Below are 10,801 nucleotides of genomic sequence, written 5' to 3'. Positions count from 1 at the left end.
ATGATGGTATGTAAATTGTATTGTCTTATCAGTATATCGCGCTTGCACGTAGGCTAATGCATGTTGAATTTTTACATTGTTTACCGTGTGAGCCCAGTTTGGTTACATGCGTGCTTGCATGCGTATAAAAATGATATTGTCTGTCGTCGTTTTTATGAATTGGATTAATGATAAAAGACGTGTAAATATGATGGCATTTAAACTGTAATGTCTTATTGGGATGTTTAAGTTACATATTGTTTACAAATACTTTCTATCTTTTTAATGTGGTGAGATACATTTATGTTCTTCTATTTTGGTTGAACATTTACTTTATATTGTCCTTTACATCACAACAGTTACCAAACATTTTGTTTGTGGAGGTGGAATGTCAGACTGAACCTCCACACACAAAGTCAGTAGGAACACAGACAGAACTGCCACAGATATCTGTTGGCACACAGCTATCTACTGGTACACTGAAAGAAACACACAGTAGGAGCAAAGTTATGTTAAATGTGTTCTAGTATTGAAGTTTTAACTTTAATAATTGCACAATAATAGGTTTTGTATGTATGCTTGTATGAAAATATACGTTCTTCTGTTTCCAGGATCACAAGCAACAGTTTCTTTAGAAAGTGTTGGCACAGAAACCACTACAGCTCTTTATGATCTACCATTTTCGTCTACACCTGTAAAGCCTACTGGATTTCGACCACATAAAAGACCTAGACTGGAGTTGGAGGAGGAGGAGGAGGAGGAGGAAGAGGAAGAAGAAGGGTCAGTGAGAGAACCTCATGACTCAACCTTTAATCCTGGCGACTCTACAATATCTGAGGAATCTGAAATTTCGTAAGTTATATACACATAAGTTTAATTAAGTACTAAAACATGTTGTTTCATTTAAAAAGAGTAATTAATTTTTTTTGCCTTTAGGTTTGTGCAGAGGACAATCTATGGTGATAACAAGTTAATTGTGTTTGAAACCTGTCTGCGTGAGCTGTTTGCCACATGCCCGATTTGTAAAAACAAGTGTGATGTGACTTTACGCCGGATGGGTACATATGTGGCATTCCACCAGCTTTGCCCCAAGTGTAGTTACTACAGGCAATGGGAGAGCCAGCCCACTGTTGGTAGCATTCCGGTCGGAAACCTTCAGTTGTCTGCAGCAACGTATTTTACCGGAGGATCATTCATCCAAGTACAAAAGGTACACATGAAGCGTTTTTTAGTTCCGCACAATTTTAATTAATGATCTTTATATAATACGTCAACTTTTCTCATAGATTTGCAAGGGGATGCAGTTACAAATTTTTACGTACGAAACCTTCCGGAGACATTGCAGGAGCTTCCTGGAGCCTGCCATAATCCACAAATGGAAAAGTGAACAACAAAACCTTTTCCAGAAGTTTAGACAGAGTGGAAAGATTGGCCTCGCCGGAGATATGCGTGCAGACTCACCCGGTAACATATTTCTCACATTTTTATAAGACAATGAAGACATGGCTTGAAAACTGATACAATCAGATAATTGGTTGTCTGATCTAATTGTAAAATCTAACCTTGTGTTTCATTTTAGGACATTCAGCCAAATATGGTAGTTACACGTTGATGCACACAGAGAGCAACACCATTTTGGACACACAACTTGTTCAGGTGGGTCAGCTTTTTAAAAATAAAACCTGTAACAACTTGTTTTCCATTTTACACAAGTTTACAATTTCTCTATATAATGACGGATGTTACTGTCTTGTATAACCAGAGCAATGAAGTCGGCGGGAGTTACCATATGGAGAAAGAAGGTCTAAAGAGATGTCATCTGGAGTCCAGTGGCTTAACAGTCGACTACATTGTGACTGACCATCACCCTCAGATACAAAAATATTTGAGAGAACGCAACATAACACAGTTTTACGATTTGTGGCATTTTGAAAAAGGTAATAGTTTTTTTAACTACAGAATGAAGTTCAGATAGTAGTCATACTTTTTCTGTAATCATTTACGTCATTTAATCAGGTCTGTCAAAGAAGCTTGAGCAACTTTCCAAAAACAAAGAGTGTGACGTTTTGAAGAAGTGGCTTCGTAGCATAAGGAACCATGTATACTGGAGTGCCATAACTTCTACAACAGGACCAGAGAAAGTGGCTAAGTGGACATCAATTCTGAATCACATTCAGAATGTGCATGTACACGAGAACCCCATCTTCCCAAAGTGTGCCCGTCCAGACCGTATGTCCAAGAATCCAAAGAAATGGTTTAATCCAGGTATTTAAATATGTTTTTCATTGATTTAGATTAAATACAAGAAATGTATTGTTATGCCATACTATACCTTTGATAATTTAGATAATAAAATGCATTTGATAATCAATCATATAAGTTACATTATTTATTTGTAATGACAATTTTGAATCACTGTTACTCCACAAAGTTGAGAAGATTCTCTGCAACAAGAGGGTCCTTAAAGATGTGGAAAAGTTAAGTCACCACTTTCAGACATCATCGCTGGAGGCTTTTCACAGCTTAATTTTGAGGTTTACACCAAAAAATGTAGTATTCCCTTACATGGGAATGTTGTGCAGGTAATATATAAACATTAATTTAAATTTATTTTATAGTGAACCGGTGATTGACGGGCTAACTTGTTCTTCGCAGATTGTACCTTGCAGTTCTACACCATAATGAGAACACTGGTCGAGAACAAGCAACAACTGCAACAGGGAAACCAGTCTACAAAGTGGTGTTTCCAAAGTCTAAAAAGGGAGAACCCATTGCAAGGCCACTGAAAACAGAGGCTACAAACAGTATGTTAATAAACATTTTATTGTAAACATTATTACAAATAAATATGAAATAAATAAAAAATTCTTCTTTACAAATGTTTTCCAGATTATGTGGATGACCTAATGAGGCTCGTCTTTGAGGAGGTTATCGTCGACCCAGCACCTTTTGTTGAGGAGCTACAGGCAATTCCTGTTCCCAATCCAATTTCTGCCGAGTTCGAGAGACCCTCAAAGGAGGAAACAATTGCCCGCCATTTCTTCCGGTTCAGTCGAGAGGTGGCCGAAAGCCGACGTAGTGACCAGCCAGATCTGGAAACTCCTGGCGTATCCGGGATACAACGCAGGAAGGAATGACCACACGGACATGTCGACCTAAGAAGCCCCAGCACCAGCTAACAAAGCTCCGATATGCCAAATGACGAAATTGTCTATATTACAAAGATAAAACATTCTTAGTATATGGCAAGAATTCAAAATTTCTATTTGTACATAAAAATATATCTGTTTACATATAAAGTTCATTTTATTACAAGTTTTGAGTCATTGAGTGTCATTTAGAGCCAATTAAAGTTGTGGTTATATTCAGATTTTATATTTAATTATTTCTGCTAATTCTTATTGCAAACTTACTCCTCTCTTGTTCGGCGCCTTAATGGACCATAGTCGCTTCTATATATATATTATGAATGTTCTGTAGGGTATATGGATTTAGGCAGTTGGCTTCAAAGCCTGGGTGGTCAATCATACATGTTGGAGGCACTGGAATTTGTTGGATTCTTCTTATAACCTAATAAGAAAAATAAAAATTAATATCATGACAATTTTACATTATAAAGTAAAGTATTATTCATAAAATGTACATTAACTGGTAACCTTACTACATATTAGGTTTTTAAGGTAACACACTGAAAAATTGAATTAATATTCCAATACTAGCAAATTAGTATGCATGTTTATTTATATAGCCATAGATAGAAATAATTTAAAAGTGTTGTAAATGGAAACTATTTACAGAGAGATAAAGGTAGGTAAAAATCTAAATAAAGATCCATATGAAGAGTTTTGTTCCAAAAAGACATAACCTTAAATAAAACTGCAGTTAGTTTGTTTCAATCTAAGCCTTCATAACTAAAAAAAATAATACGGCTAGCAAAATAAAACTCAATAACAAAGATTTTAAAAACTGAGTAATCACCTTTTGGAACCAAACTCTTCATATATAATACTCATATATAATACTACATAACATGTTAGATGTGGGTGTCACGACGTCACATTACAATTACTATACATAAAATAAAAGGAAAACTTATAAAATGAGGGTATATTATTATTTTACCTGTCGTACTTCTTGACAGCACAGGTTTTCAGACTCAGTGGGCATTCTATTACAGTTCCCACACGTGCACCTTAATAAGTAAACAATAATAAACAAATTAAATGAAACGGCACTGCTAGATTATCACGTTATTTACCACATACAAAGTTTAAACTTACCACTGAGAAACGTCCTGCTCAAGTCGTACGTTTGATTGAGTTGCCGGTTGAACGTCTTCGTCGGTTTCCTCTTCGGATTCAGGCTCAAATTGATATGGCAAAATAGATGCCATGGTATTTATTTACTGTAATGTTCTATGAAAAGCTGTATAAACATCCGAAGGTGAGCTATGGGCGTTTCGTTTACAACACGCAGAACATGCGTAACAACCAATCAAAACTGACTATGTTAGTTGACCAATCAGAGCAGAGTATGCTACCGTAAGGTGGGGTTTGGGGAAACTGAGTCTTTTGAACAGCTTCGCGCGAATCGTTTGGGGATCTCTGAGAATTGAGGTCTTTTTAAAATTATATTTTGAGAAAATGACAATGTTTTTTGACCTTGTATGGATTTAAACCAGTTGTCCGGGACTTATAAACAGTGATAGGAAGCTTAGAATTAGCATCTTACTGGCACTTTAATGCGGCCCTGGGTGCAGCGCAGACCTGTTGACCTGTGACATCACACTACCGCCAGATCAATTCAAAAGCATACAGATCATTTACTGTTGAATCGGTCTCGCGGTACTAAGACGTCACAAGCCGATCGAAAAGTGTATTGCGGGAACTCTCTCTAAACTGCACACACACACACGTCCAGCTACTATAAGGTATCATAATAATTGAAACAGCGACCCAGAATATTTGTCACAAGCATTGGTTAAACAATGATGACAATAATCACATGAGAAAAGGAAACCACCCAAAGCTTGTCCAACAACAAATATCATATGAACAAAACAGTATTTAATATATCTATCTATCTATCTATCTATCTATCTATCTATCTCTCTGTAATATATATATTTATATATATAAGCACGTGGTTTACTTGCCGATCGTCGTCCTCGTGCAGTCGGTCACGTGGTTCTGCTGCAAGGATTGCACAGTTATTAACAAACTTGTCTAATTTACTTTCTAAGACTAGGTTTACACATTTTATGACATATATTAACATTTAGTGCTCTAACTATGAGTTACAAGCAATACACATTTTATAAAACGTCTTACCTGTTTTTAAATCTTCTGTCTTTCGGACCGAGAACGGGGATCACAGCCTCACCACCACCTCCCGGAATACTCACTATTAAGTTTAAACTTATTTCGTTTCCTTCCTCGTTATTCTCCGAAACACGCTTAACCACAACTTTTAAACCTATACCACGGACCTGTGATTCTCTAAGCAATGAAATTATGTTTCTTTGCCTTTCCATGGTAAAAAATGCCATGTCCCGTAGGGGGGAAAGAGTTTCACTTATGTCGAGTGAAAATGATTTGATTCAAGTGTCAAACGATTCCAGTTCTTTTATTCATTGTTACTATATATTTAATTAGTTATTTTGGTAACACTTTACAATGGGGTTGTATTAGTAAACATTAGCAAATGCATTAACTAACATGAACAAACAATATCATTTTCAACATTTATTAATCTTTGTTGATATATTAGTTACTGTTTATGTTAGTTCATGGTGCATAAATGTTATACCGCTTGATTTTATAAATGTATTAGTAAATGCAGAATTTAACATGAACTAAGATGAATAAATGCTGTAGAAGTATTGTTTATTGATAAATTACATAATGGAATTGATTAACTAATTGTTAACAAATACAAGAAAATGTTACTGTTATTTCTGTGTTATTAAATATAAGAACTATAATAAAAAACAAAAATATCAAAATAATTAAACACAACCACAATAATAACAATTGAACAGTGTCTGTTTAATAATAGTTAATTACAACTCAAAATTATTATTGTAATCCAGGACAAAGTAACTTGTAAAACTTGTTCACACTTTTAACAGATTCAAATTGTTTAATTATATACATGTGTAATAACATCCAACATTCAAAAAGAACTGTTATGACCACTCTCTATTTTTTTAAATTTTCATTTAAATCTATATACTTTTTTAATATCGTGAATTAAGCGACCGATGGGTCCATGTCTGTGGTTCTTACCAAGCCAGTAGTTCCACTCAATTAAACAAAGATTTGTTTTCAGTGACTGTTTGGTAAGGTTTCCCCTGCATCTATATATATTCTCTTTATATGTGCCCCATGCACGCTCCATGTGCTGGGTGTGGGCACCTGATTGTGGATGAATAAAGTATCGTCGATGGTTAACCTGATAATGTATGTACCCATGCTGCAGTAAGGTGTTGTATGCCCTCCAGCAGTCGCTTAGAATTTGACTCCCAGGTACTACATACTTTCGTATGATGGGTAGCAGATTATTTCTTTGGCGATGTTTGACCAACATTAATATTGGTTTTCTAGATGTTCCTGCACCTCCAGCATTCCAAAGACCCAGGAATGTTTCCTACGCCATGTTCTTCCGAAGCGTCCACGGTTGTACTACACATAGTAAAATCAAAATGATACAGCCATTTTATTATTTATTACTTGATTATCTAAAATATTTTTCATCTTGTTAGTAATCTCAACAACATTTGCCTGTACCTTTCTTTTGTGACGGAATTTACTTTCGTCAATGACAACAAAAGCACGTCTTCCACCAATCCTCATCTTCTTTCTTCTCTGAAGTCTTTTAATTGCAGTGACACAGCATTTACGAAGAGTATTATATACTCTTGAGATTGATGTACTACTCCTAGCAGCCCCTTCCTCAATCAAGTCGATATGTATCTTCCTGAGACCTTGAGCAAAACTGACAATTCAAAATAGTATTAAAACACATGCCAGATATATTAACCTGATGTTGATCTAAACCTGTCTAGAGTTTCTTAATCCTGCTGAATACAAAGGAAGATATTTGGAAGAAGGTCAGTACCAAAAACAGATCTAATTTCGTGTTGAATCCCACGAAGTAGATAAGAGTATTTATTACCCTACTATTTCTGTAAATGTGGAATTGGATCTGTTTGGTTACTGCAATTCCAAATATCCTCTTTGTGTTCAGCAGAATAAAGACATTATACAGGTTTGAAACAAGGTGAGTAAATAATGACAGACTTGTCTTTTTTGGGTGTAATTTACCTTTGAAAATAATGAAAAACAAATAATATGATGCTACATTACACAATATATTCAGGGATTGTTAGAGAACTTATTTCATGACTATTCCACATAGTTATTTTAGCATCCATGCTTATATTCATGGCGAGAACCGGTAAATCAATACACAAGTAATCCACACAAGTTGATTGATACACATACAGTATTGGGGGAGGGACAATTATCTAATTTACCTAACATGCATGTTTTTTCCTGTGTGAGAAAACCTGAGTACTTGGAGTAAAGCCTGACACAGGGAGAACATGCAAAGTTCACATAGAAAGGCAACCTAACCTATAGAAATCATCTTCCTGTGAGGCAACAGTGCTCACTGTGCCACCCCTAGATGTGTGTCTTATGTTTATAGATACAATAACTGAAATGAAAACAATGATACATAATACACCCAATATATCCACAGTTGCACAATATATATATATATATATAAAATATATATTTTTATACAAAAAAACAAACTTACTTTAGCATTATCTTGAGCCATTCTGAAATTTCCATGTGTGAACCCTCGAAGATGGAACCTGTCTGTCATGTAATAGATTTGGAAATTTCATTATGGCATCTTCTTCTACATCTCCTGAGGAAAGATTAAACAAATTGTCAACTAAAACAATACATTTCTTAATGATTAAAAGGCACAACAATAGAAATGACACACTAAGGTTGTATTAAAGTATGTTTATTTGAAATATAATGGGCAAATAATCCTTGTTTATAATTATGTGCACGACATCCAGTAAAATGTCTCAAAAACTTAAAATGTTTAAACTGTTTCTTATTTAAAAATAACTGCATAGCACATTCCTGTATGAGTGTCATAAAGAAATGTGTGTGTTTGTAGCTAAATAAGTATTAAAAATATATCAATATGATCTTAAATATGATTTTCATATTCTTAGCAAACTTGGGTATCATACATAGTTGATAGTTTACCATGGTTAATTCTAAACCCAGGGGTCCTGGGTTATTTTATTTTATGCTTCACACTGCTCATACTTTACCCAGTGTAACCAATTTATCCCTGTTAAGTTGCAACTCTAACCAGCGGTTGATAAGATGGAGTCTCTTTTTGCAGTCTTATCCTTTACAGATTCATCACATCAAAGGAAAGGAGAATGTTTTAGCTGATGCACTCGTGTATGATATCGTTCTATACTCCTGTTGTTGTTTTTTGTAAATGTTTTTTGTTTTGAAACATTATTTGTTTAATAATTTATTGTGTTAAATAATTTAGGTTAACATTTTGTTGATGGAGGTGTTACAGCCCTGCCTATTTTCCGTTACTTTGTTTTAGATTGGAGGTACAGAGGCTCCTCCTTGATGGGTGGGACTCCAGTGTTGATTATTGGCACCAGTGGCACCCTATTTAAGAGGCTCATGGAGCTGTGATTGCTCTCTCTCATTTTTGTTTGTTTGTTTGAAGAGTGGGTTGATATTTTGTGTTCTAATTTGTTTTCCACAACTCCACAAACCCATTTTCCAATAGTTAATTGATTTGATTATTTGATTATCTTTAATATTTTGACCCTAGACATTATTTGACTAATTTGAAATGAATTTATAACTTCTGTATTGAAACTCATTTTTGTCTAAGTGTCCTCTTTATGTTGTGACTTTGAACAGGGTCGTAACAGTCTGATCTGTATTTATTTCAAAAACACAGGGTTACTATTATGATTTGCTTTTTTTGGCTTTCATCTTCATTTAGACTTGCTTCAGAATGAACCATTTAAAACATACAAGAAAAAGGACTAACAATAATTAACAAATAATCAAAATATTTACGGATACATTTACACTTACCACCTATAACCAACTTTTGTAGAGCCTGTCTTTGACATTTTCTTATGGGTCCTACAAACAGGGCACTTCATCTTTGGTGCAAGCAGCCTATGTTTCTGCAACCACTTAAAGGGAACCCCGATTATTAAGACAAATAGGCCTAACTATGCTACAATTGCTCTCTCCTACAAAATGCATAATTATAAGTACATAAAATATTTTCGTTATTTAAAAAATCCTCACAGTGTTTTACGGAATCTGAGCTGTGAAGGCAGCCATTATTTTCGCACGCGCAGTGCATTCTGGGTCGATGACGTGTATAGGTTGCGTTCAGAACAGATGGGTAAGCTGTAAACAGTAGCTACATCCTAAACGTGTATATGATGCCACATTGTGCAGCGTTTGGTTGCAATTTTCAATCCAAAGGAAATAAGGGGAGTGATGTAAGCCTCCACTGCTTTCCAAAGGAGAAACAAATACGAAAAGAGTGGGAAGTTGCTTGTGGACGAGTAAATCTTCCTAAAGACGCGCGGCTGTGTTCCCGTCACTTCAGCCCTGATGCATTTGACGCATTTAGCCGGCTAAAAGAGTTCACAGGTGCAGCTGGTTACAAGCGAAGGCTGAAATCAAATGCCGTGCCTTTAATTTTCCCCCACAAGGGGCCTAAATATCGGCGCGTAGCGAGTGAAAACCGCGCTAACAAGCGTCAAAGGCAAGAGACTCTGGACTTTCTCCTGCTAGGATGTAAACAAACCGCTACGGTCGTCGCGGAAGACGAATCATCGGACACTACGCCAATCATGGAGGTAACTGACAATCCACCAGATGCTCGGAATTATTTCATAAATGTAGGTCTACAGTGTTCTCCTATTATGAACGATGCAGCAACGCAGATGGATGTTAACCAGTCGGATGCAGCGGTACAGTGGTCAGCTGACGTGGACTACGCCGTAAAAAATGACCATACTTACACAGGTAAACATGAAATTGAGTTGAGCAAACGTGTACAGGAGGATGATATTGACAACTCCCAGGATCTGTTCATCTCAGACAATGAACTTAGTGAACAGAGTCAACCACAGTACAGTCACTCTGATCCGGAATACAGTGCAAGATCATCTGAGTTTTCTCAAAGCACCCAGGGATCACAAGCTTCAACTAACACACATAGAGAAAATAGGCTTTTTCTAGTTTTTGAGGAACAGTTAAACCAATTGCTTCAGCGTTGTGTAAAGTGTGGCTCCCTGATTGTCCAGGAAGAAGTAAAAGAGCTAAAAAATGAAGGATCACAGTTGACACTAGAGCTCACATGTGCTAACAGCTGTAGTTACAGATGGCAGTCTCAGCCTACTCTGAGTGGGACTAAAGGGACAGGAAACCTGCTTTTAACAGCATCAGTTTTCTTCAGTGGCATTCATTTTGCTAAATTTGAACGTTTCTGTATATGTATATGTGTATGTATCACTGACTCCATCACCACACCAGTTTCAGCCTGTGGGGGTATATAACACACAAACATACAGAACACCCTGTGCCCTAGAGCATTTCATCCTTATATGGCAATGTCTTATTACAGGGCAATCTTCTACATTTTTCATGGGCACAAAGGCATAATCCTTTATATATATCCTTTATATATTGTAATACATTAATATTCATGACAACATTTAATTTTATAA

The 10,801-nt window shown here is 35.9% G+C and overlaps 1 protein-coding gene and 1 long non-coding RNA gene across 2 annotated transcripts; one reads left to right on the top strand and one right to left on the bottom strand.

Moving 5' to 3' along the window:
- On the top strand, positions 1-2,252 carry LOC141366187 (uncharacterized). Its single transcript, XM_073871671.1, has 8 exons — positions 1-6; positions 339-453; positions 591-831; positions 916-1,189; positions 1,266-1,443; positions 1,559-1,635; positions 1,742-1,916; positions 1,996-2,252. The coding sequence occupies exons 1-8, from the start codon at positions 1-3 to the stop codon at positions 2,250-2,252; spliced, it is 1,323 nt and encodes a 440-aa protein (XP_073727772.1).
- Positions 2,253-3,345: 1,093 nt separating this feature from the next.
- Positions 3,346-4,677, bottom strand: LOC141366211 (uncharacterized). Its single transcript, XR_012371310.1, has 3 exons — positions 4,260-4,677; positions 4,102-4,171; positions 3,346-3,549 (listed from the first exon to the last, which is right to left on the bottom strand). It is a non-coding gene; the product is annotated as an uncharacterized lncRNA (long non-coding RNA).
- Between the last annotated feature and the right edge of the window lie 6,124 nt (positions 4,678-10,801).

Source organism: Misgurnus anguillicaudatus, chromosome 9 (assembly GCF_027580225.2).
Source record: "Misgurnus anguillicaudatus chromosome 9, ASM2758022v2, whole genome shotgun sequence".
Classification (NCBI taxonomy): Eukaryota; Metazoa; Chordata; class Actinopteri; order Cypriniformes; family Cobitidae; genus Misgurnus; species Misgurnus anguillicaudatus.
Note: the sequence above shows the minus strand (reverse complement) of the source record. Positions and strands in the feature narration are given on the sequence as shown.